Genomic DNA, 27,961 nt, shown 5'->3' with positions numbered 1-27,961 from the left:
TCACATAATCTATGTTACTGGCCAGATTACCAGGGGAAAACAAAAGGAAAAACGCCAAACAAAAGAATAAAATTGATGCAGTACCACATCTAATAATTGGTAAAGCTTGCCATGCATTGTACCATTTTCTTATTCAATTTTCCTTCAACTTTGTTGTGGAAGGGCCTGCCTGATTGCATACAAATTGCAAGTGCTTAGGTTTGACCTCATATTATATGGTTTTGGTAAATCTAAAGGAAAATTGTACAAGAAAATTATATAATGTATGGCCAGCCTTCGCTGCACTCATTTTTGGTTTTGGGTTTAATTGAACAAATTAGCCCTGGTTGACACTGCGTGCGACCTACATGCAACCTTGAAGTTGTATGTCGGTGAGACTTTGGCAACAACTTGCATGCAACTTCTTTAACAGAAGTCAATGCAAGTCGTACTGCAGTTGGACCAAAAGTAGTGCAGGAACCTTTTTCTAAGTTAGAGTGACTCAAGTCGCATAGATTAGATTGGTTCCATTGCACAGAACAAGGTCCAAATTCTGATGCGACAAGTGCTCCAAAGTCAGAGCAATTGTCGCATCAGTGTGAACCAGGCCTTAACCACTTGCCACCCGCCTGTCAAATGACAGCTGGGCGGTGTGGCTCTCGTTCTGGGTGGACGTCACGTGGGCACGCAGCACGACACGACCCCGATCTGTGTAAAGAGTCATGGCTCTTTAACCATGTAATTGGCTGTGTCCACTCACAGCCGGTCACATGTAAACACGGAGTTGCAGGTAATCGGCGCTCCTCTCTTCACACCGAGAGTGTGAGGAGAGGAGAGCCGTCAGCGGCATCTCCTCACAGGGGACATCTAGGTATGTAATCAGGGCACTGATCATCAGTGCCCTGATTACAATTATGTGTCCACAAGTGCCAGCAATGATTGCCCACCACTGCCAGCAGTGTCAATCAGTGCCCACAAGTGCCACCAATTAGTGCCCACAAGTGCCACCAATCAAGTGGCCATTAGTGATGCCACCAGTGCCGCCTATCCAGTGCTCATCAGTGCCACCCATCAGTGCCCATAAGTGTGGCATATTTGTGCCTCATCAGTGCCCATAAGTGCAGCCTCATCAGTGCCGCCTCATCAGAGCCCATCAGTGAAGGAGAAAAAAAAAAAAAACGTATTTACAAAATTTAATGAAAAACTTTTTTTTCAATATTTTTGTTTTTTTTGTTAGGAAAAAATAAAAACCCAGTGTGAGTGATTAAATACCAACAAAAGAAAGCTCTATTTGTGTGAAGAAAATAATAACAATTGTGCAGTCATACAGTGTTGTATGACCGCGCAATTAGGCTGCATTCACACCTGAGTGTTTTGTAGTCTGAAGCTACAAAACGCTGGAGGGGAAAAAAATTATTATTCTCAATGGAGATGGTTCACATCTCCACTCCATGTTGCCTGAAGCCGAACGCCTGAAGCTCAAACAAGTTCTGGACCCTTTTTTGTCACTGGAATAGGGCAGATTTGGGCGTTTTTCTTTTTACATTGGTGACCTTGGTGACCTTTTGCCCTGCACAAAATCGCGGTAAAATGCTGTAAGATTTTCTGCCTGAAAACGCTACGCTCAGGTGTGAATGCAGCCTTAGTGTGACAGCGCTGAAAGCTGAAAAATGGCCTGGGCGGGAAGGGGGTGCAAGTGCCCGGTATTGAGGTGGTTAAAGATAGAAGCTGATTGGCTACCATGTACAGCTGCACCAGATTTTGCACGCTCCAGTTTTAGCAAATCAACTCCATAGTCTCTTTAATAAGTGATGTCCACTATGAAGAACAAACAACAAAAAGACCAATTCAGTAAGGGAGTGCAAAGAGCAATCTAAATAAATATACAACACTAAAATGTATTAACAGACGGGCACCAATCCAATCTGCTTGTACACTGTCCTTCCCTCTGGAGAATAAGTCTACAGTTTATTATTACTAGGGACCTTGCAATATATGTTCCAGGGGGACGAGGCACAATTTATTGGAAAATAATATTTCCCTGACTGAATTCATAGATCAAGAACAAGCACGATCTCACGTTATACCGCTAGGATGGCAGACGATTGTTATAAAATTGGAAGGAAAGGAAATTGAAGCTTGTTGCCTGAGCAACGGGGGGTTTTATTTTCTTGCCAGTGTTAGAAATAGGATGGCTCTAATCTGTTTAACCGCGGTGGGTAAAACCGCTTATCTTATGTGGCCTCAAGCACGCAAATGTGGCATTGTGGGGGGGGGGGGGGGTCCAAAGTTCTCAGCCCCCCACCCCCCAGGATCAATCTTTCTGCTTGAAATATATAAAGTATTACTGTACATTTTTTATTTTCATAGATTCTCAAAAAATGAGCACAATGTAACATTTTACCCACTACCTCAGTCATACAATTGTAGGGCAATTTGGCTGTACGTCAAATACCTGCTCTGTTCTATTTGGCTGTGCGAGGAAATGGGAACAGAAGAATATGGCCGATGCCAACCAGGGAGAACATACAGACGTCGTGCCTGCAGTGGGGGGCGATTATATTTATCGGTGTATAACACGCACGAACATATAAACCGCACATTGATTTTAAGAGTGAAGTTTCAAGAAAAAAAACTAAACTTTAAATAAGGAACTTTGAAGCAAAATAAGGGTCAGTGCCATCAGCAGCCTCGCCACTGCCACCGATGCAGCAGTCTCGCCACTGCCATCAGTGCAGCCTGATCAATGCTCATCTGCAACCTAGAGGGGACAGGGAGGGGGCGAGACGAGCGACGACAGATTACATACAGTAAGAATCTCCTATGATAGACAGAACACTGGTCCAATGGCGGCCCAGGAGACGGGACTTCCTATTACAGAGGCCGCCAAGTAAACAGGAGATTCTCACTGTATGTTATCTGATGGTACTCGTCCCACCCCCTCCCTGTCCCCTCCGAGGCAGCTAAAATCAGCGCATTGGCGTATAACACGCTATTTGCAGCGAATTTTCAGGGAAAAGTGTGTGTTATACGCCAATAAATACAGTATTTACTAAAGGTAAATCCACTGTGCACTACACATACACTTGGAAGTGCAGTCGCTGTAGATCTGAGGGGGACATGCAAGGAAAATACAAAATAGCATTTTTGCTTGCACATGATTGGATGATAGAAATCAGCAGAGCTTCCCCTCATTTCAGATCTTCCGCTCAGATCTACAGCGTCTGCACTTCCAAATGCACTTGTAGTGCAGAGTGGATTTGCCTTTAGTAAAATCAACCCCTGTGTACCTACCTTCAATATACTGTAACTACTGTCCTAGAAAAGCCTAGTTTTCTTACGGTCAGTCATACCATGGCTCCAACGCTTTGTCACTGGCCTTAAAAATATTCAGGTTCCAACTTCCAGCTAGCTTCACTGGCTGCATGCGTGTTACTGGTCAGCGACTAAGAGAATTATCAAAGTCATGATTAATTCATGATTAGCCACCCTGCATTACTCATGCAAATGGAACCATAATGTACTACACTGCCTATGAACATGTCCCATTTCTCTTGTAGATGTATTCATCCCCCCAGTGCACTATTAAAAGTTAAGTGTGCCACAACCAGCAGGTAAAGAGTTCTATGCCATCATTAACTGTAAAGCAGCCTCTTCTCAGAGCTTAACCCTTTTCATGCCTAAGCCTTCTTCTGGCATATGTTGCTTAGAAGTTAAAATTCATATTTTTTGCTAGAAAATGACTAAGAACCTCCAAACATTATAAATACATATTTTCTCCTGTATTTATCGGTATATAACACACACAGGCATATAACATGCAGCTTCATTTTAGGAGGGAAGTTTAAGGGGAAAAAAACTAATCTTAAATAAAGCACTTTGAAGCAAAGTAAAGGTCAGTGCCCATCAACCTAGCCTGACCATTGCCCATCTGCAGCCTGATCAATGCCATCTCATACCTCCCAACATTCTGAGATGGGAATGAGGGACACCTACTAGCAAACGTATGTAGGCATAGGACACACCCCCTTAAAGGAGAACTCACCAAAAATAGGTTAATTAAATCCACAAGAGCTTTTTTTTTTTAATCATTACTATTGCTTTATATTTACATATATTTACAAATGCAGCCTTTTAGAATTTAGATGGAAGGTTTGGCACTGGGAAACACTTTTTGAAAGATAAAAAGTGCATTTTATATACAACTATATATTTCAAACCAAAATGAGGGACAAATGAGGAGGAATGAGGGACATTTCTCCAAATCAGGGACAGTTGGGAGCTATGCCATCTACAGCCTCACAATTGCCCATCAATGCAGCTTGATCAATGTCCATCTGCAGCCTCACCATTGCCATGAATGCAGCCTGATTAATGCCCATCTGCAGCCTCACCTCAGGTTACTGCTGTCTTGGGGGGACAGGGAGGGGGGCGGGACGAGCGTCGTCAGATTATATACAGCGAGAATATCTTGTTTACTCAGCGGCCTCTTTAATACAAAGTCCCGCCTCCTGGACCGGCTTCTGTGATAGACAGAACACTGGTCCAATGCCAGCCCAGGAGACGGGACTTCCTATTACAGCTGAGTAAAAAGGAGATTCTTGCTGTATGTAAACTGATGGCGCTTGTCCCGCCCCCCTCCCAGGCAGCCCAAATTACAATATCGGCGTGTAACACGCACACGATTCTCAGGGTGAAAGAGTGAGTGTATATGTAAAAAAAATTATATATATATATATATATATATATATATATATATATATATATATATATATATATAAATTTAAGCAGAGACCCTAAAGAATAAAATGGCAATTGTTGCAATATTTTATGCCACACCGTATTTGTGCAGCGGTCTTTCAACCACAATTGTTTTGGAAAAAAATACACTTTCATGAATAATAATAAAAATAAAAAAAACACTGTAAAGTTAGCTCAGATTTTTTTTCTATAAATGCGAAAGATGATGTTACGCCGAGTAAATAGATACCCAACATGTTATGCTTTGAAATTGCGTACACTTGTGGAATGGCGACAAACTACAGTACTTAATCTCCATAGGGCGACACTTTAAAAATTTCTACAGGTAACCAGTTAAGAGTTACAGAGGAGATCTTGTGCTATAATTAGGGTTTTCGGTCTAACAATCATGACGATACCTCACATGTGTGCTTTGAACACCGTTTACATTTGTGGGCGCGACTTACATATGTGTTTACTTCTGCACACAAGCAGGGACAGGGTGCTTTAACCACTTCCCGACCAGCGCACGACGATGTACGTCGACAGAATGGCACGGGCAGGCATATTGGCGTACAGGTACGTCCAATATTCAATGCCGCCCTGCCATCGGGAGCGCGCCGCCGGCGGCGCGCTCCCGCGCTGGTCGGGACCCCCATGAGTCCTGTCGCGGGACCCGCGGACTCGATCTCCGCGGGCATCCCCGCGATCGTCTCACGGAGCGGCCGAATGGAGGAAATGCTGTGTAAACAACATTTCTCCATTCTGCCTAGCAACTAGTGACGCTGATCTCTGCTCCATGTGATTGGAGCAGAGATCAGTGTTCACTAAATGAAAGCCCAACCCCCCCACAGTTAGTAACACACCCCTAGGAACACTTAACCCCTACACTGCCACCCACTGGTTAACCCTTTCACTGCCAGTGTCATTTACACAGGAATCACTGCATTTATATAGCAGTGATTACTGTATAAAAGACAATGGTCCCAAAAATGTGTCAAAAATGTCCGATGGGTCCCCCACAATGTCGCAGTCACAATAAAAATCGCCGATCGCCACCATTACTAGTAAAAAAAAAAAAAAAAAATGATTAATAAAAATGCTATAAAACTATCCCTATTTTGTAAACGCTATAACTTTTGCGCAAACCAATCAATCGCTTATTGCGATTTTTTTTACCAAAAATATGTAGAAGAATACGTATCGGCCTAAACTGAGGGAAAAAAATGTTTTTTTATATATTTTTGGGGGATATTTATTATAACAAAAAGTAAAAAATAATGCGTTTTTTTCAAAATTGTCGCTCTATTTTTGTTTATAGCGCAAAAAATTAAAACCACAGGGGTGATCAAATACCACCAAAAGAAAGCTCTATTTGTGGGAAAAAAAGGACGTCAATTTTGTTTGGGAGCCACGTCGCACGACCGCGCAATTGTCAGTTAAATCGACGCAGTGCCGAATCGCAAAAAAAGTGGTCTGGTCTTTGACCAGCAAAATGGTCCTGTCTGCAAGTGGTTAAATAAAATAAAAAAATATATATTTTTTTATTTTTACACTGCCTCTTTAAAAATAAATTCTCGTAATTTTTATTGCGGTCACAAGGAATGTAAAACATCCCTTGCGACAGTGATAGACACGTGACAGATACTCTTTATGGAGAGATCTGGTGTCTATAAGACCCCAAATCCCTCCTTTGCACTTAAAAGTAAAAAGTTAAAGTTAAAATCTGCATTTTGGAATACTAGGGATTTTTTTAAATTGGCACCATTTGCAGCCGAATAAAATAGAAGCGATGTCATTACTAGATCAGAGATCCAATCAAAACTGATTCGGACATTGTTCAGGTCTCCGGCGGTCGTGTCAGCTGGTCGCTTGGGCCTCTCGCTTTGGATAACAGTTGAGCGGCTTTTAGCCACATCGGTTGTTATCCCAAGAAAGCAAACCGCTGGCAGCCTACAGCTGCAGGCATCATCCTGGTAGAAGCCCTTCAAGCCGAGAATGCATATTTGCGTATGGACAGCGTGAAGGGGGTAAAAGGGAACCTGTGGTCAAGCTATGAACATTCAAGTATTTAAAATATTCTTAAAGTAAATGCAAATGTAAACAAAAACAGGTCTATACTTACCTGCTCTATGCAGTGGAATTGCACAGAACAGCCCTGAAGCTCCCCGTCCGTGCTCCTGGCTCCTCCTCTCTGGCGAGTGCCCCCAAAAAAAAGCAGCTTGTGCAGGTTAGCCCCCAAAGCCTCGCTGTCTCCATCTATTGACACAGACAACCGGTTCCGGACCTGCCCCCCCCCCCCGTTCCCTCCTCAATGGCGCCCGCTGCCTCAGCAAAGACTTTCATACCAGCAAGTGAGGGGAGAGAAGAACCGCAGACAGGCAAAGCGCTGGATCGAATGAAGGCTCAGGAAAGTAAAAAGGGGGATGAGGGCAAAAAAGGTTTACATTAAAGTAGAAAATGTTTAGGCTTTATAACCATTCTACCAAGCAAAAATAAAACTGCACCAGGTGATCCAGCCAGGATGCAAACCATGAAACAAATGATCAGATGGGGTGCACGTCCTGTCACTGCTGCAGAAACATGTATAGAAGATGAAAGGAATGGCTGCACTCCCAATTCAATGCAATAAAAGTATTTCCAGGAGATCATAAAAACAGATAGATGTACAGGCATATGGCACAGGCAGAAAAAGGTAACGCGTTTCACAAAGTAGCGTGCTTCGTTTTGACGAAGCAGGTTAGTCACTTTGCCATATGCCTATATATCTGTTTTTATGATCTCCTGGATATAAATGTATTCCATTGAATTGGAAGTGCAGCTGTTCCTTTCGTCTTCTCTACACATTTTAACAAGCAGTTAGCCTCAGTTCACACTGCTGCGATAGTTCAAAGTCACATGACAAACTGCGCCCCATTAAAGGCAATGGAACCATTCTAATCAGTGCGACTGTCTTTCTGACTTAGAAAAAGGTTCCTTTACTAGTTCGGTGTGACTTCAATATGACTTGCATGGACTTCTATTAAAGAAATTGTATGCAAGCCTCAATGAAGTCGAGCAGGAATGTTAGATTCAAAGGTCGCGTGACTTTGAAGCCACGGCAATGTGAACAAGGGCTAAACGTGATTTTGAGTAATTCATCCGCTTAGTTCACAACAGAGCCACAAAAGCTGTCCAAATCATTTAGCACCTCGGCTTTCCCTGCACCCCCTCCCAGCAGTGAATCAGCAGCTATAAACATCCTACTACACAGTAACTCAGCAGCTCAGCCACCCTACTCCCTTCTCCTTGCAGTGACCCAGCAGCTTTGCTCCTCCTCCTCCCTTCTTCCAGTAGTGATATTGCCGATTAGCTCCTCCTGGCTTCCGCCTCCCAGTTGTGACTCAGCAGATCAGCTCACCCTTACCAGCGGTGGGTCACCAGTTTAGCTTACCCTGCTCAACCCACCCAGCAGTGACATGAAATCCTTGGAGCCTTCTCATCTATAATGTAAACACAGAGCTGGGGTAGCTGAGCAATAAGGAGTTAAACAATTTGAGCATTTCTGTTGTGTACTTTGAGAATTGTTCCACACTGCCTTCAGCAGCTACAGTTTTTGTGGATTTGTTTAAAAGCTCATTTACTGCTTGTTAAAGTAGAGTTCCACCCAAAAGTGGAATTTCCACTTATTTGCTTCCTCCCCCCTCTGGTGCCACATTTGGCACCTTTCAATGGGAAAGGGGGGGGGGGAAGGGGGGGGGCACCTGCTTTTGACAGGTCCCCATCCCCACTTCTGGGAGATGGCACCGTCCCTCGGAAGTTTGGTCCCCCTCCTCCTTCCTCTGTCGCTGGGCCAATTAGAAAGTGCAGCGTGCTTCGCACATGTGCAGTTGGAAACTGGCTCTGAAGCAGAAAGGCTTCACTGCCATTTAGCCTTCGTGTAGATTGCTGCGGTGGCAGCACCCAGGGTTGGTGCTACCACTAGGTAGCCACCTAGAGTGCACTGCTACCTAGGGCACCTGGCCACTGGTGTTTCTTCTCTCTGCAGCAAGCAAATAAGTTTTAGCATCAGCAGGCAGCCACCGCTCCGTTCGCACATAGTGTCAGAGGCGGCGGAGGACTGTGTCTGTGTCCCGACTCCCAAATGAATGGAAGCAAGCAAACATTCATTGATGGGCATTGGCAGGCTGCATTTGATGGGTGCTGGAGAGGCTGCATTTGATGGGTGCTGGAGAGGCTGCATTTGATGGGCAATTCATTAAAAAGGTGTGATTATACATGAGCAGGGCAAAGGGAGTAGAGTCAGTGGTGGAGCCGGGGGGGGGGTGCAAAATGAGCTTTCATCTAGGGTGTCAAAAAACCTTGCACCAGCCCTGGCAGCTCCTGACAACCAACCCGAAAATCGGCTAGGGTGCCGACATCAGGGGCTCCCTAAAAGTGTCCATATATTGAAAGTCAGCAGCTACAGTATTTGTTTTTCCCCATGCGGAACTTCTCTTTAAGAATGCGCAAAACATGGGTATAGGTTTGTTTTTCTGTTGGCTGGCAGACAACCTTTGATGTTTATTCTATTTATTTATTTTTTATTGATTTTTAAATATAACAGAGGAGTGGAGACAATAGGCACACAGCACATACAAACTCCATGTGGATAATGTTCCTGGTGAAAACCGAACCCAGGACCTCAGCCATACCTCCCAACTTTTTGAGATGAAAACGAGGGACACCTATTAACAGAAGTATGTAGGCATAGGACAAACCCCATGCCATGCCCCCTTAAAGGAGAATCATACAAAAAATTATCAGTTAAGCCCACAAGTGCTTTTTTTTACCACTACTATTCCTTTGTATTGGCTTTTGAAACTTACAAATGCAGCAATTTAGAAATTGGATGAAAGGTTTAGCACTGAGAAACACCCTTTTGAAAGATAAAAAGTGCATTTTATATACAACTATATAGATCAGACCAAAACAAGGGACAAAAAAAAAAAAAAAAAAAAAAAAAAAAAAAAAGGGGGGGGGGGAACAGAGGGACAGTTGGGAGCTATGACCTCAGCAATGCAGGGGATAACTGTGTGCAAATGTGCAATGCATACGCACATATACAAGAATTCAAGCCTCCAGGTAACATTAAAGCGGTTGTAAAGGTAGAAGATTTTTTTTACTTTAAAGAGGAAGTAAACCCTGATTAGTTTACTTCCTCTTTCATTCCCTGCAAAGGTAAAGCATAATGGAGTACTATGCATCGCATAGTAGTCTATTATGTGTCACTTACCTGACACAGGAGCCAGCAAAGTCACCGTTGTCCCCTGTAGTCCGGCGCATCCATCTTCTCGGTGGGGCTTGCCGCTCTGCCGCTGTCATTTGGCAAAGCTGCGATGACGTCACTCCCGCGCATGCGCACGGGAGCCACCACTCGCGGCATAGCGGTGCCTGTCTTTCGGCAAATATCTCCTAAACTGTGTAGGTTTAGGAGATATTTGTTGGACCTACAGGTAAGCCTTAATCTAGGCTTACATGTAGGTCAAAGTTGGTTGTAAGGGTTTACAACCACTTTAAAGCAATCACTGCATTAAGGTAACAAACCTTCTGTATCCAGCTACCACCCAGACAGATCCCCCTTATTCTTAATTGAGCCTGATCTCAATCCAGAGCTGTGCTTGAGAGCAACAGCACTTTCCTTTCTCTCTTGCCTCACTGGACATGGAGGCAGCAGTGGGAGCCATTGGCTCCTGCTGCTCTCAATTAAGCCTGTAAGGAGAGAGTAGGGGGCAAGGCCGAGCCACACCATGTGTGTCTATGGTCCCACGCAGGACAGCTTGGGATCCAGCCCTCGTGAGTGCCCCCCCATAGCAAGTGGCTTGCTATAAGGGCACTCGACAGGAGCTAGGATCACTAGCAAGGGACCCCATAGGAGGAGGATTGGGATAGCTTGGTGCAAAACCATTACAGAGCAGGTAAGTAAAACATGTTTGTTATTTAAAACAAAAAATAGGCTTACAATCACTTTAAACACCCCTTTTTAAAAACCTGTCTGAGCTGTAGCACCCCTCTGCATCCTTACCATCCAAGTGGTAATGCTCTTCACTCTCCGCGTCTGTTAATGAGTACAGCTCTTTCAGAAGCAGTGGGTACTTGAGAATGCGCTGGATGGGTTTGATCAGGTAAGACTCCAGGGTTGAAGAGTGCTGCTGCTTCGGGTTCTGGGCATCTAGAAATGCTTTGAAATGCTGGTCTGTTTTTGCTGCAAGAATAGAAAAATCACAGTAAGTCACAATAGGAACTCCCCAGAGGAATTATTACAATCTGGGAATACATTTAGACTAATTAGTCAGAAAATTGCTTTGATCTTGGAATATATGAAAGAAGTGTGTCCCTTGAAGAATGTCCGTAGCCTACAACCTGTTCTATTTATACAGCACTGTTCTCTGCGTGCTTCGTATTACCACCACTATTATAAACAGCAGGGGTAAGCATTTTCAGGAAAACACCGATATAGGTCAGAATTCTAGCAGGTGTACAATTCACAGTTATGTGCTAAATCGGGCATGTAACTTGCGGCTCTATGACTGCTTTTGAATTACAGGGTTCCTTCACTTAACAAATATTTTCAAGTGGACTTACGCTGTCCATGCAAAATACTTTTCGCTGCAGCACTCCCCAGAGTCACCATTAAAATGGTAATGAGACCCCATGCAGTTGCTTTTTTTGCTTGAATCCATTTATTCTCTCATTAAGGCCGTCAGTAGGTAGAGTAACCGTTCAAGCACACCCACCGATTGGCTAGCTTGCCTAAACACCACTCTCCCACTCCGGTTTGGAGCACACCACATAACTAATGCCAAGAACAAGCATGCAGGCAAGTAAAGCACCAAGGAACCTGGTATGCACATAATTGTTGGGTTAGCAACTCATTAAGTAGAGAAGGAAAGATAGGGGAAGAAACCCGCAAAGCTTGCACCTTTACAGTAAAGTCTGAAAAGCCACCCTCTATACAGTATCTCACAAAAGTGAGTACACCCCTTACATTTTTGTAAATATCTTTTAATGTGACAACACAGAAGAAATGACAATGTGAGGGGTGTACTCACTTTTGACAGATACTATATTTCTGTCCTGACAGGTTCCTTTTATGACCAGAGGTAAAGCATCAAGAGATGCCAGCACACGCCTTACCTGACATTTCTCAGCATCTCAAGGGACTTAAACCTGGTAAGCCTATCATGCCAATCAGAAAAACAGGCACCTACCCTCAAATCAAACCTGTGATTTGCCCATACAAGGAAAATCAACAGATTTGTTTTAATACTTGCTTGGCCCAACAGCACATATTCATGGCTTATTTGGTTTCTCCTTGCTCCACTTGAGTACTGGAAGCAAATAAATTAAACTCTGTAACCTCCAAGTTGCTTGAGTTGGAAACAGTATATAATATTCCGCTACATGCACCAGTCCTCCTCATTCATCCTCCAATCCCAGAAGCTAGTTTTCAGTGGTCACTGGCTGCTTATGGACTCCACGTCCAAGCGAACGCATTTACCTTAGGGGTAAACCCCTAAGGGAGTGAAACGCATTAGCCATGCATATACTAAATGGAGTAGTCTCTATGATGGGGAGCTTAAAGTGTTACTAAACCCAGCATCCTGCATTCACTATATCTGGTCTCCCACAGTACACAAAACATGGAAATGCAATTATTTTAGTAAATATATACTGCTAAATATCTTTTCTCATCAGCAGTATATTTCAGTCTTGTGACCTCTATCAGTGTCCAGTCGAGCACTGGTTAAAGCTTGTAGGAGCAGTTTTCATTCACCTCTGACTGTCCTATGAGGGTGCAGGACCCCTGACCCTCTGTCTGGACAATGCCAATTGGCCCTGTGCTGATCACATGCACCCACCCCAAAGAAAAAACCTCTCTAGCAATACACACCAAACTGAGCATGTGCAGAGTGCCCCCAAGGCTCTTTTATATCTGGAGATGGATTGGGGACCGTAGGGGAAGGATCAGAGAATACAGCATCAAACAGCCTTTTTACATAATGTGGAGGATTAACCCCTTAGGTTCCACAGTGAGTATAACAAACATACTGCACCAACTGATGTTCCTGCTGTGGGTTTAGTAACACTTTAATAGACAGGGCTTAGTTCTTTAAATGGTGAGCAGTTCCCCTTTTCACTTTTGGAATTTGTGTGTGAATTAACTAACTGGGGCTTATGCAGGTCTGAGGACTCTCTTCAACACTCCCATGTGACATCACTGGGCCAATCAAGCACCACCGCTGTCAAATAGAGGGGTAGCGAGTCACATGTTCCTCTGTACCTAAAGTGCTGGTTATTTTTTTTTGCTCATGGTGAGTGCAAGAAAGTTGAGTATGTGAGCCTAGTAACCTGATGAAAAGTACTTTCAGATATCTTAGAGGTCACCCTGGGAGCCATAACATGTGAAGCACCCAACAATACAAACTTATGATCTTGAAGTCAAGCCACAACCATCCTGATAAAAAGCCTTTGATATCTTATAGGTCAACCTGGGAGCCCCGACACACGCTACAATGCAATTTCTGAGATCTTGAAGCTGAACCAGCGGCATCCGCTTTGCCCTTCTGCATCTCATTACAGGTCGGAGAAGTCCCCAATTATACTTATAGACCAATATTAATGTTTAAGGCTGAGATTCGCAAACTGAAGCTATGAAGGCTCCAAAAATCACATGGTACCCTAAAGGTCTCTGAAAGTGCTTGTAGGCACTTCTCGGGTTTGCTTTTCAGAGCTGCAGTGAACGTCGGTTCACTTTCAGTGTGTACTGACCACCGAAGTGCAAATCAAACATGCAAGAACTAATGGTCCACTTGGCATTTACAAGTCAAGAGGAACAAAAATGGCTTATTAATATTTAATGCCTGATAAAGTAGCTCAGCTGTAGCCTACTTTCATCCTGACTGCTGATGTGCTAAAACCAGACCCTAGGAAGACACAAAGAGACTTGGTAATCTTCTGCAACAAAGGTTCCCCAATGAAAAGGAGGACTTTACAAAGAAAACCATAAAGGTTTCCAGAATGAAGAGGAGAGAGATGTCATTTCGCTATTGCATTCACCTTAAAAAAAAATTAAAACTATTGAACATTAAAATTAATTCCCTCCATCTTTAACACTTTGGCCTCAATTACACAGGCTAGTTTTATTTCAAGCAAAATTATTCTGAAATTGTCAGAACTATACAGTCACGGTTGAAAGATAAAAAATAAAAAGTGTTTAAAGCCTCAGCTCAGCTTTCTGCACTGAAGTAAAATACAGGAGATAGATACAGAGCAGAGGAATTCTAGGAGCACGCTATAGAGGATCTGCTGAAAACGTTTATGGGAAGAATCGTGTTTGACAATGAGCGCTTTAAAGCCAAGCTACAGGCACAGATATTTTCATTTTAAATATATTTCTCAATAGCCATAAAGCATATAAATCCACTTTGTATTTGCCAAATGCCCTGATTTCTACGTGTTAAAGTGGTTGTAAACCCATCTGGGAAAAAAAAAAAGCAACCTGCATGGCAAAGGCATAATGAGCTAGTATGCATAGCATACTAGCTCATTATGAATAACTTACCTGAGAACGAAGCCCCCGAAGCGGTTATCCGTCTTCATGTCTGCCGCTGCCATGGATCCCGGAGTGACTTCCGGGTCTCGCTGCTCTGGCGCCGTGATTCGCCGGAGCAGCGATGACGTCACTCCGGCGCATGTGCACGGGAGCCGACACTCGCGGCATATCGCAGTGATCTGCGGCCTGCCCAGTGCGCCTGTAAATATCTCCTAAACCGTATAGGTTTAGGAGATATTTCTTGGACCTACAGGTAAGGCTTAATCTAGGCTTACCTGTAGGTCAAAGTGGTTTGTAAGGGTTTACAACCACTTTAAAGTAGTGGTGATATCATCACTGTGCTGTACATAGCCTGTGCAGAGTCGTGGGAGGGGCCCAGCAGCTCTATCTACTACAGGCTGCCTACAAATACAGGAGGGGGCGGAGACATGACCAGTCACCCTGGACAAGGAGAGAGAACAGCAGTGACCGGTCTTTATTACAGGAAGCTCCTGCACAGAGGTAAACTTTCTTAGAGGATTACTGCACAGATCTGCAAGAAACACACAAAGCATACCAAGATTAGGGGTGAGCCGAACACCCCCCGGTTTGGTTCGCACCAGAACCTTCGAACGGACCAAAAATTCGTACGAACTTTAGAACCCTATTAAAGTCTATGGGACTTGAACGTTCAAAATTAAAAGTGCTAATTTTAAAGGCTACTATGCAAGATATGCAACAGACAACACCTGAAGGGGTATCTTCAGGTGTATACTCTACTGGAGGCACACAACACCCACTAACACCTGCAGATGCCTTTATTATAGAACACCAGCAAAAAAGGGTAGATACAGGTGTACGCTGTGATGGAGGCACACAACACCCACTTTAACTCCTGCAGATGCCTGAGAAAAGAAACACTGTCCCTACCTATCTTGCTCTTTCCCTGCACGCCGGAACACACTAAACAAGGCCGCCACGCTGGCAGCCTTATGTAGTGTGGGGCGTGTACTAAACCCCCTGAGCTATAATTGGCCACAGGCATCCTGCCTGTGGCCAATTATGTCTCTCCTCGCTGCTGGCGCTGTGATTGGCCAAGCATGCGGGGTCACAGTGCATGCTTGGCCAATCAGGAGCCAGCAATGCACTGCGATGGCGTAGTGCATTGTGGGCCGTTCGTGCCACACGAATTTGGTGCGAACGGTCCATAAAGTTCTGAATTCGGCGAACAGACGAACGGCTGATGTTCGAGTCGAACATGCGTCCAAGTCAAACACAGAGCTCATCCCTAACCAAGATTCAAGGAAGAATACGAATGTCTCTTGTATTTAGACAATATCCAGCTTAAATGCTTTTTTATTTATTTATTTTTTTAACTGAAGATTTTTATCATACTATGTTATTTATTACAGGTACTTATATAGCACCCTCAATTTACGGAGCGCTTTACATATGTATTGTACATTCACATCAGTCCCTGTCCTCGTGGAGCTTACAAATCTAACTCACGTTCATAAATACACATAATAGGGACAAATTTAGAAAGGAGCCAATTAACATACCAACATGCCTTTGGAGTGTGGGAGCAAACCAGAGTATCTGAGGAAACCCACACATGCACAGAGAGGACATGCAAACTCCTTAAACCTTACCTTTCACTAAAACTTTCGGGACCTTGGTGTGACTGGCGCAGAAGGCACTGTACAACTTGAAACGATCGGCGTAATATAGGAAAGATCCACCCAGAGAAAACAGGACTTTCTGTGAACGGAAGACAGAACAAGATAAAGTGTGATTTAAACAAGAAAGCAAAATTCAGTTTAAGGACAGATTTTTTGGTGTGGACTGAAACAATTAGGAAAGAAGGCAATTGCCTTGTCTACGTGTTGGGATTGGCACGTGGCAATCCTACATTCTAATACAGCCCAATGCAAACCATGCGAATGGACCCTAAAGCCTCGTACACAAGATGAGTATATTGGACAAAAAAATGGTGCTTGTCATTTCAAATAGTTTTGCATGAACTGACGTGATCGGCTCTAGAAAGCGATGTACGAACAAAGATTATCAGACGATCGCTCAGAATGTGTTTTTTTTGTCCGATATTGTCAGTGTGTACAGGTCATTAGAAGTTCCTGAATTTTTAGCCAAGCTTCAGGAGGCTGTTTATAACCAGTATTATGGCCTATGACCATACCATCTCTTTAACCCCTTCACGCCAACATAACACATATATGCGGCCTCACCGCACCGGGCTATTTTACATGGGGTTGCATATATGTGTTGCTCCCTTTGTTCTGAGCGCGCTCCCACCACAGAGGCCGGGGTCTCGCTGAAAGCCCAGAGCACCATACTAACAATCTCCTGATTCCGGATCACCTGATCGCTGTGGTAGCCTTTGATTGGCTACCACAGTGATCAATGTGAAGCCCGTCCCTGTGTTTTTTCCTTTCTTTGAATGGAGGAGGATACAATGCATCTTTCGCATTCCTTGAAAAAAAAAAAAATAAAAAAAAAAAGTTTGTAAAAATGTTTCAAATAAAAAAATAAAGAAAAATACCTAGATCTAAGTTTGATGTAGGTAAGTGCCAGGGTTAGTGTTAGGGTCAAAGGTCAGGGTCAGGATATTTTTGATAGGATTTTTTTTTAAATTAGCATCAGTGTCCGGGTGTTTTAGGTAGGGCAAAAAAAAAAAAAAAAAAAAGTGCACTATTGCTTCTGGGCTGTACTACGGTTACAAATAACATACACATATGTGGTATTGTTGCGATCTCCCGGAGCAGTAGAATTTATTTTGGGTTGTGCTAAATGTTTTTTTCTTTTTTTACTATTGTGGGCCAGTTTTCCTTTGATAATAAAAAATGAATAAAAATCAGGAGATACAACTATTTGCTACCAAATGAAAGCTCAATTTGTCCTGAAAAACAAAACAAACAAAAAAACAAGGTATAAACCACAAAGTAGTTGTGATGATATGTACGGTTTTACTAACATATCAAAATTAGAAAATTGTGCTTAGGAATTTAGATTTGTTTAACCCTTAGGTGTGAAGGGGTTAAAAAAAATTTTTTTAAAAAAGACAACCACACATTTATATAGAACACTGCCTACACTGGCTCCAGGACTTCAAGCTAGCAGAGCATAAGATAAAAGAAAAAAGTCAGGAGGAGAGTCTGGTCAATGAGATGACAGATAGAGATACATCAGGTCTTGTGTAAATGGGTGAAGGCGGCTTTCAGTGCATTCAGCCTGCATTTGAGATCAGCTTCAGAAGCTTCCAAGATCCTTTCAAGTTCCTTCAAAGGTGCTGCTGACTTCCCCCTGATCTGCTCTTTAAGCTATATTAAGGTTTTTTTTTTTTTTTTTAAATTTCCAACCACTTTTATGGAAAGAAAAGCTGCCCAGATGAAAAAAAAATGTGTTTTTACAAAAACCCTAAAGGAGGCGGAGCCTAAACAAATCAATTCTGTGGGTGTTTGGATTAGATGGGCTAAAGGTGTTAATGGTTTATATTCCGAGATCTGAATAGCTCAGATTATTACAAACTTAGAAGAGTTTTTATTTTCCTGTGCTCATTAAAACATATTGCAGGGAAATTATATAGTGCTGCAATAAAATACATTCACACTCAAATGTGTGACTGCGTCACAGGTATAAATCTAGATGTAAAACCACGGCGTACAGCGACTGATTTTCTGTGCCTGAAAATTCTATAATCAGGTAAATATGGAAGCAGTATAAAAATGTAAGCTTAAAGTGATTGTTATTTTTACAGGAAGAAAAAGGAGACTTTACAAACATGTTATACTTACCTGCTTTGTTGCAGTGGATTTGCACGATGCAGCCCGGATCCTCCTCTTCTCGGGTCCCTCTTCTGTGATCCTGGCCCCTCCTTCCCTTTCAGTGCCCCCACAGCAAGCAGCTTGCTATGGGGGCACCCGAGCCGAGTCACATTTAGACACGGAGCCCGGCCCGACCCTGCCCCCTCCCTCTTCTAATTGGCTAGCTGACCTTGATTGACAGCAGCGGCTGCCAATGGTGCCACTGCTGTGTCTAAGCCAATCAAGAGGTAGAATCTTGGACTGCTGTGACACTCATGGATGTCGCTGGACAGAGGAACCTCAGGAAGGTGTTGGGGCAGCTGCTGCAGACAGAAGGCTTTTAAAGAGGAAGTAAACCCTAATGGGTTTACTTCCTCTTTTTTTCCCTGCAAAGGTAAAGCATAATGGACTACTATGCATCGCATAGTAGCTCATTATGTGTCACTTACCTGACACAGGAGCCAGCGAAGTCGCCGCTGATCCCTGTAGTCCGCCGCATCCATCTTGCTGGTGGCGTCTCGCAGCTCCGACCAATGACAGCGGCGAAGCCGCGATGACGTCACTCCCGCGCATGCGCACGGGAGTCGCGTCTCGCAGCTCCGCCTCTGCCATTCGGCGAAGCCGCGATGACGTCACTCCCGCGCATGCGCACGGGAGTCGACAAATTAGGCAAATCCATTCTTGGATTTGCCGCATTTAGTGCGCCTGCGCGCCGCTGTCTACGGCGCATGCGCCGTAGACAGCGGTGCCCATTTTCGGGCAAATATCTCCTAAACCATATAGGTTTAGGAGATATTGCTTGGACCTACAGGTAAGCCTTAATCTAGGCTTACCTGTAGGTCAAAGTGGTTTAAAGGGGTTTACTTCCTCTTTAATCTTAACCACTTTCAGGACCATTTTGCCGGCTTATGACCAGTGCACTTTTTGCGATTCGACACTGAGGCACTTTAACTGACAATTGCGCGGTTGTGCGACGTAGCTCCCAAACAAAATTGACGTCCTTTTTTCCAACAAAAATGCATTATTTTTTCCTTTTTGCTATAATATCCCCAAAAAATATATACATTTTTTTTTCCTCAGTTTAGACCGATACATATTCTTCTACATATTTTTGGTAACCAAAAAAAAAAAAAAAAAACGCAATAAACGATTGATTGGTTTGGGCAAAAGTTATAGCGTTTACAAAATAGTGGATAGTTTTATGGAGTTTTTATTAATTTTTTTTTTTTTTTTACTAGTAATGGCGGCGATCAGCGATTTTTATTATGGCGGACATTTTTGGGACCATTGTCATTTATACAGCAATCTGTGCTATACAAATGCACCGATTCCTGTGTAAATGACACTGGCAGTGCAGGGGTTAACCAGTAGGTGGCAGTGTAGGGGTTAAGTGTGTCCTAGGGGCGTGACTGTAGTTTTCAGATCACTGATCTTTGCTCCAATCACAGGGAGCAGAGATCAGTGTCACTTGTTGCTAGGCAGAACGGGGAGATGCTGTTTACATCGGCATCTCCCCGTTCTTCCTCCCCTTGAGACGATCGCGGGAATCCCCACGTGTGCAAGGTAAAAAAATAAAAATAAGCAAAATGTGTACTATTGGTTTTGGCCTGTATTTTGGGTACATCCAACTACTAATATACACATATATGGTATCACTGTGATCGTCCGGAGCAGAAGAATTTTATTTGGGTTGTTCTTTGGTGGGTAGGTTATGAGAAATAAAGATTTTCTTTTTTTTTTTAATACTTTATTTTTGGGCTAGTTTTCCTATAATAAAAAAAATAATAATAATACAATCAGGAGATGTCCATTATCATTTAACACCAAATGAAAACCCAATTTGTTCTAAAAGAAACTAGGTATAATCCACCTGGAAGCACAAAGTAGTTGTGAGGATATGTAGTTTAACACATGTCAAAATTGTAAAACTGTGTTTAGGCATTAAGATTTGTTTTACCCTTAGGTGTGAAGGGGTTAATCTCCCCAGTGGGGACACAGGCAGCAATAAAACATGACAAGGGATCCAACCCTTCTCAACTCTATACAAAATTGGGAAAAAAAAATTACAAGAACGTTGTGTGTGTGTGTGTAAATACTATATCAATAGTTAGATAGTGGGTAAGATTGACTAAAGACACCAGTCCATTCAGTTAAAGCTCTATGGGTGTGCGAGTACGTATTTGTGTCAATACTGTTTCCCATATCCTTGTAGAGTAATATTGCGTTTGCTAAGATGCCCATCTTAGAGTTTTTTATTATCAGCACTCCTGATGACACCAACTGTGAAAGGGAGTTGCACCTCCTTACCTCTGTCAGTAAAGAACCCCTTACGCAGTTTAATGTTAAAATCTTCTTGGAAATTTCACAATACGTCAGTAGACACAAATAGTTTAGGAAATGTATACCTTAAACTGATCGACTTTCTCCAGCTTTTCCAGGTCTGGTACCAGCCTGACCCCATCCTCTAAAGTTTTCAGAAATTCAACCTGAAACTCCACCATCTCCACCAGATTGCCGAATAGCACGTCCAGCTGGAACACAAGCAGAACGTTCTGATTCAGGTTATGTTGTGCAGCACTGAAGAAAAGCGGGGCAATGAGCTTTCCTAACGTCTAATAAACTCTATACTGGCTAAGGCTTTTCTGCTGGTCTATAAAGCTCAGATCGCTGATATCATAAGATAATCAACAATGTATTACAGTAGAGTCTCTTGTGTAGTAAATCTTTAAAATAAACTTCTGCAGTATAGTTAATGCGAAAAGAAGAGTGGGAAAAAAACAACCATAATATTGGAAACCTGTGCAGTAAATACCATATAAACTATTCTATCACACAAAACTAACAAATCTTATGTAGGCCATACATGGGCCGAACAAATTTTCTTTCGAAAATCTAAAATTATGTGTTTTACGATTCAATGTTGCCACCATTGATTTCAATATTCAGCCAACCAAGCCTTCAATATCACCTCAAGTTGTTACAGAAAATGTTCAAAGACGGGAATCTTACTTTCTTTCTGGGAATTTTCTTTTCTTGTGCTCATGTGCTTTTCTTTTTACATTTCTCACGATTCCCCCATCATTGATTAGAAAATTCCTTGCTTTTAAAAAAAAATTTCCAACATGCCCGATCACTCTAATTTAATAGCCACACTCAAATTGGCCGTTGTTGCGGCCCACTAACGGTGTGAAATTCAAACAAAAATTCTTAGATAAGATATTCAAAAGAAAATGATTTCAGAATTTGACCCGTGCATGGCCAGCTCTACATAGAATCTCAAGTTTCCAAAAAGTATGGGCTCCCCGGATAACACCGGGAGGGGATATTTACTGAAACTGGAGTGTGCAAAATCTGGTGCCATTCTGCAAGAAAAACCAATCGGCTTCTAAGTTTTTATTGAAAAAGCTTAATTGAACAAGCTGAAGTTAGAAGCTGATTGGCTAATTTACACAACTGCACAAGATTTTGTGTGCTCCAGTTTTAGTACATTTCCCCCATTGCTTGCCAGCAGTCTTTGTCCAACCACTTAAAAACCCATTGTGCCAACTTGGGTACTGAATGGTTCCGTACTCCTAACATCGTTCTCTACAACGCCAAAACCTCACCTTTTTGAGTTTACTTCCACTGTGTTTTTTCTTCCTTTTCTTACACTTCTCTCAGTTTTTACCCTGTACTCTCAACCCCACTTCTTTTTATGCATCTCATTACAACTCAACGTTCTCTGCAATTTAGTACTCACTGAATTGTGTTGACTGTTAATTTATTTTTATTTTTTTAGAGAATGGAAATTTATTCTACTTCTTATGTGATTCTTTTTGGTGTTAAAGCATCAGTAAAAACTACTGAAACAGATAAACACAGTAAAAAGAGTAAGAGAGAGATAATTACACCAAGAATAGTGAAAGGAAAGAAAAAAAGGAAAGAAAAAAAAAAGAAAAAAAAAGGAAAGAAAAAAAAAAGGAAAGAAAAGCAAAGGGAAACCAAAGAAAAAAAGGATTATTTGAACTAAACCCTATTATTTGTCTTTACCCTACGGTACTATAAGAGAGAGAAGGAAGTGAGATGATGGTAGTAAGAGTGTGAGATATAAAGGGATGGGGAGAGGAGAGAAAATTAGGGATGGAGAGAGGTGGAAAAGGGACACATGGTGAGAGAAGAGATTAAGAGAGTGGTGAAAAGAAAACCAAAAGAAAAACAAGAATAAAACATACATGTCTTTTGGGCTTGATGATTGCCCTAGTTTGATTGTGTAAATATTATATTACATTAGTCGGGTGAAATCAATGTGATCCAAGCCATCTGTTAGAAACAATGTTATTAATTTTGAAATAATTAAGTCAATTCCTTATACCTCGTCTTGTGTGAGAAACGTCTCTTTCTGCAGTGGTTTAAGGTACCTTTCCATTAGGCAATTTAGATCCTAAAAAATACAAACAAAATCGATAAAGACAGAAGGAATCACAGCTTGTAGCAACAAAAGATAACAAAAAAAAATCTTCAAAATACTGGCCAGTAATTTTAGTTGTCACACAGCAAGTGCCAAATCATTCATTATCGCCTTTTGAGTGGCTACCAGACACACAATCAATGCTACAAGTCTCCGGATAATCTGACATTGACACCTTGGAACAGATTAGCAAAGTGTGAAATACCTTGACATAGGTGCGCTCCGTCTCCAGCAGCTCGCAAATCACCTTGCGCAGTTTGTCGGCGTCCGTTAATTGCCTCATGGTGCCCAGCGGGGTTCCTGTGAATTCGGAGGGGCTCAGGCAGGAGTCTGGCGAGTTCATCTCATTGAGGCTGCGACAAAATGCAGCAACGTGCTCGGAGCTCTGCAAGGAGATTGATGTTACATAAGCGTTCGGCAGGCAGCGTGCTTGTCACTTTACAGAGCTGGGCTCGCCAATATGCTGAATGGCCGATAACAGGAGAAGACTACAGACAGCAGTCGTGACTAATCCCTATACACACATGCTGGTGAGTATGTGCACAGACCGGCAAAGCTTTTACTTCATTTATTAACACTTCAGCAGGTAAACAGTGTAATAACCAATTTAACACATTTGAACAAAAAGGGCTTCTTTAGCAGCGTAGTTACCCACAGCGACCAATCAGCCAAGTCAGCTTTCATTACCTGCACGAAGCTGCTTAGATCTGCTCTGGGTCATTGCACATCATTACCAGACACATTATGTTAAACATACATAAAACTGTTCCTTATAAATACATTTACTGTAGATTTGTATTGCTAAGGGTTAGATCCATTGAGCAAAGAAAGGTAGTCTGAGTTCTGAACTTTTCAGCAGCACATTTCTGTCAACAGGAGTATCTCAAAGGGTCACCAGAAAACATCTGTAGCGTACTAGAGGAATCAAATTAATAAGCCCAAGTATTTTTTTTGTTTTAACATGATACAAAAGGTAGAAAGCCAACGTATTCCAGGAACATACCAAACCCATGGCTTTGCTCCAGCCCTGCTCCTTTCAACCCACACGAACCCAGGTGCTGGCTTCCACAGTCAGTCAAAAGCAAATATAAGCTGCACTCCAAAAACTTGGCGCTTCTTTCTACAATACATTTGTCAAAAGATGAAAATGCCATACATTAATGTTTCCACCTGAAAACCCCCTACTTTGACACGTTTCACCACTGGAAGGTAGTTTTCAGGTGAAGACAATAACGTATGCAGTTTTCACCTTTCGACAAATTTATTCTAGAAAGAAGGGCTAAGTTTTGGAGTGCGGCTTATATTTACTTTAGAAAGCCAACATGTTTTGAAGCCAGCTCACAACTCCCCCTTCTTCAGGGCTTGTAAGCTCACAATGAATCAAATCTGTACTGGTTTGTATACTACATAAAGTAAAAGTAGCGGTCAGGCCCTCAAGTAACAACGACCACCCACCTCACCACTACACTGACAGACATCCCGGCCCTGCTGCCTCACCTTCCTACACTGGAGTTGCCTACACCTCCCTTCCTTTTGCAAGTAAAACAAACAATCTCCACTCTTAAAGGCTTTCCCCAAGTTTGGAGTGCATCTGTGGAAATTTGTTCCCAGTTAGCCAGATGATTATTTGTGAGGTCAGGTGTGGATGTCAGATGGGAAGGCCTGGCTCATAATCAGCATTCTGATTAATACCAATAGGTTTGAAGTCAGGGCTCTGTGCAGGTCATTTGAGTTCCTTCACATCAAACCATATCTTATGTGCACAAAACACTGGAACAGAAAAGAGCCTTCCCCAAATTGTTGCCACAAGGTTTGGAGCTCACAGTTGTCTAAAATGTTCTTGTTTTTGTAGTATCAATAGTATCCTTCACTGGAAAATATCTTAATTTACGTATTTAATATTGGATATGTATAAAGTTATAATATATTATTTTTATCATACACAAAGGCTTACAAAAACACTACAAAGCCATATTATCGGTTTTGATTTAGGATTATTACTTAATTCACTTGCACACATTAAAGACGAATGGAGAATCGCGCACAGTATATACAGCATGAAACAACAGAGCTCATACTCTATGTTATACAATTTAAAGATCTTACTAACAATGTAAAGCATTCTTCCTAAGCCTTTGTCACCAGATGCTCAGTTTAGGTCAGTGGTCGCCAACCTTCTGGACCTCACATACCACTAAGCTCACAATTTTGAATCCCGCGGACCACTAAAATGAATTTTACATGCCTTATACACACAAGGCTCCAGTTCTTTGCAGCCCCACCACCCCCCACACACTGCATCACACTGACTCCTCATTGGATCTCCCCTCCTCATCCAGCCATGTGCTTGAGCTTTGTGCTCCCTCCCACAGTCTGATTAGCGCTGCCATTGGAGTCCCCTCCTTCACCTCCTGCTCTCTGCACTACTATTGGCTGCCAGTGTGCATTGAGAACACCACTGGAAACACTGGGCAGCATACATCCGCCACAATGTTGATTTGCAGAAGAACCCATGGGGACCACCAAAACGTTCTCGTGGACCACTGGTTAGCGACCACTGGTCTAGGTGATCCAAGAATATACATAGCTCCTCCAGCTTTGCATCTCCTAGTGGAGGCAGAAAAGTCTTTATTACATTAACCCGCTCTACTACTATACTCTTCTTCCCTCTCAATGTACACCTACTAATCAAGATCTGACTGTTGGAAATGGGAATCACCGATACTATACCGATATTTCGGCCACCACTCAAGCCGATATTGTGTGCCGATATTCTGTACATTTAAAAAAAAAAAATAAATAATGTTTACACTTTTTTTTTTTAATCACTGTTATTGCGGTCACAAGGAATGTAAACATCCCTGTCGGGTACTCAGGCCTCCTGGTGGGACAGGAGAGCCTGGGCGAGTGACGAAAGGCAGGGGTGACAACATCCCCTCCCGCTGCTTGTAATAACAGCCGAGCCGCATCGGTTGTTATTACAATAAATAAAGCCAATCGTCCACTCTAAAGAATGGTAGGTACAGGGGCGATGTCTGCAGCTGCAAACATCACCCCGGTAAAACCCCTTGAAGCAATATCGGTAATATGGGGTATGTTTGTGCCCAATACAAAAAAAAAAAAAAGTTAATATCAGCCACCGACAATCGGCTTTACCGATAATCGACCGATCCCTAGTTTGAAAACAATGATCCCTGTCAAGATTTCTCTCAACAGTTGTTACCCAGGGTAGGTGCTGAGTGATTGCTGTCCAGCCACTAGAGGGAGAATCAACAAATGTGTATTTATAGGGACCCATTCCCACTAGAACACCGTGTGCTGCAATGCATGTGTTCTCTTGCAATGAGTCATGTGATATTAGGAAGTCAAAATGAAGAGGCTTTCAAAACGCGTGTGATAAAAAATTAGGTCCTGCTCCATTTTCTTAAAGCTTTTCCTATTCTGTCTCATAATATTTTCACCCCATTCTTCCTCACTAGCGGCACCATTTTGTAATTATCGTGTGTGCGTGCAGATGTACCGAAGTCCTCAGAACACTGGGTACCTGGGACCTTGATACTATGTAACTAGAACTATGTTACCTGTGGATCTGAATGCGTTTGCGGTAAAACCCAGGTCCTGTAAATCTGTGCATGGGTCCATCGGTAAAAATACCTCTTGGGATGCGTGTGTGATGAAGACAACCTAGTCGGCAGCAAGGGCAAGGGGATGGGGGTGTTATATTTTCCACTATGCCGTGACCCTTACAAAAAATAAAATAAAAAATGTCATACAACATTGGGGCGAGGGCAGGGTGGGAAGGGGGATGGAATAGTGGCGAGCGCAAAGCCAGCAGAAAAGTATTGTTTTATTGGGTGAAGGTCAACATTAAGTCAAGCATAGTGCCTTACACAAAGCATATGTATCTGTGCACTGTGGGGCTCATCAATGCAGGTGTGTTTCTAAGCATTATACTGTGCGTTGGTGTGCAATTACCATACATTGTACTATTGAAATGTGCATTATGGTGGCAACTAGTCCTAATAGAATAAATGGAAAAATAAAGTGCAAACACATAAAAAGTAACATCAAAAAGTACTTCTACTATATAGCATACTCTTAAAAAATATACTCTAGCTTCTCTTCCAGATTGACTGTATTTATTCTTGCCACAACAAACTAAATAAATGGCAGAACAAGTATGGGACACAGTTGGAGCAGCTGACATCGCCACCATAGGCAGATAACCTTGAGTGTCATTGTACCCGTGTCATCACAATTTTCTCTCTAGTGAGCGGGAATGATTATACAGATCTCTCTTCCATCTGCCAACACACATAGCAATTACGCCAATTCAGGAGCAGGGCAGCAGCGCTCTGTGCAAACTGTGCATCAACTGCACTTGCTGCGCTCTGTAACGTAAATTTAAGAGCTGCTCTATACAAGGGGACAGGGGTACCATAGATATGGCATGCAATAGACTCAACTTTACCAGTCTCACACAGCTTTCTATTGCACAGCTCCACTCTCCAGGCTGTGTAGGCACAGAGTCACTTAGCAACCTGATTGCCGAGTTCCCATCCAGAACCTCACATACGGATATAAACAGATTCTTGGGAAGGGGGGGGGGGGGGGTGTAGATTTCACTTGCAAATGGATATGATTAGGGGAAAAGATTAAGATATTGAAAAGGATTTTTATATAGTCTTATTAAAACTACATTTAGAAAAAAAAAAAATAGGAGGAAAAAAGCGTCTAATGTAGGCACTGCAATCTTCCTCTTTGCACAACAGGCGAAGATATAATGCGCGCAGCGATTCACTGCGTTGGCGAATATGTTGGCTTCTTATGACTTAAAATATTGACTCCTAATGGCGTTCTTTAGAAGGGAGCCGCTAGTTTTTTTCGTAAATGGAGGAATTAACTTGTTTAGGATTGGGGATAATTGAATTCGTGCTGGTTAACGATCTCTTAAAACTTCGGGAACACTATTTTCCTAAGCAAAAACATGCTTCAGTGTAACCAATGACTGGGTCTTATCTACAAACACCAAAATTTCTATTTATCTGCCAAAATTGAACACGCAAACTTATGCAAAAACCTAACTATAGCACAGTGAGGGCTGCTGCAATTTTTTAATTAGAGCAAGAAAACAAAGAGGAACCTTTAACGTTGCAACTTGCCTTAAAAGAGGTGAAAAAAGAGCAATCAGAAGTGGCTTTTGGTGTTACAGATAGAGTAGTAAAAGCTTTGTGATGTATGTTTCAGTGGAATAGTTTGCGTTTTCAGAGGATAACAGGCTCAAGTTCAGCCATGCAGGGGGACAGTAAAAATTACATACATTGCATATAATCAATTATATTTACTTAACTTGTTCAGGATCTTGGACCAATGGTAGAGTGGTTGCAAGCCAATAAGCTCAGAGCCAAGAATCCCAGCATA

The 27,961-nt window shown here is 42.5% G+C and overlaps 1 protein-coding gene across 8 annotated transcripts in view; it reads right to left on the bottom strand.

Moving 5' to 3' along the window:
- The window catches only part of TIAM1 (TIAM Rac1 associated GEF 1), a 553,722-nt gene that overhangs the window by 26,387 nt on the left and 499,374 nt on the right, over window positions 1–27,961 (bottom strand). For all 8 annotated transcript variants that reach the window (XM_077480001.1, XM_077479998.1, XM_077480004.1 and 5 more), the window contains 5 exons: window positions 22,746–22,925; window positions 22,445–22,513; window positions 20,499–20,624; window positions 15,925–16,033; window positions 10,763–10,942 (listed from right to left, as the gene is read on the bottom strand). In XM_077480001.1, the coding sequence (XP_077336127.1) occupies window positions 10,763–10,942; window positions 15,925–16,033; window positions 20,499–20,624; window positions 22,445–22,513; window positions 22,746–22,925 (664 nt within the window). The remainder of the gene's footprint in view (window positions 1–10,762; window positions 10,943–15,924; window positions 16,034–20,498; window positions 20,625–22,444; window positions 22,514–22,745; window positions 22,926–27,961) is intronic.

The sequence above is a fragment of the Lithobates pipiens genome, unplaced genomic scaffold (assembly GCF_037356315.1).
Source record: "Lithobates pipiens isolate NorthernLeopardFrog02 unplaced genomic scaffold, aLitPip1_a1.2 Scaffold_16, whole genome shotgun sequence".
Taxonomy (NCBI): domain Eukaryota; kingdom Metazoa; phylum Chordata; class Amphibia; order Anura; family Ranidae; genus Lithobates; species Lithobates pipiens.
The sequence above is the reverse complement of the archived record's forward strand: the minus strand, read 5'-3'. Positions and strand labels throughout refer to the sequence as shown.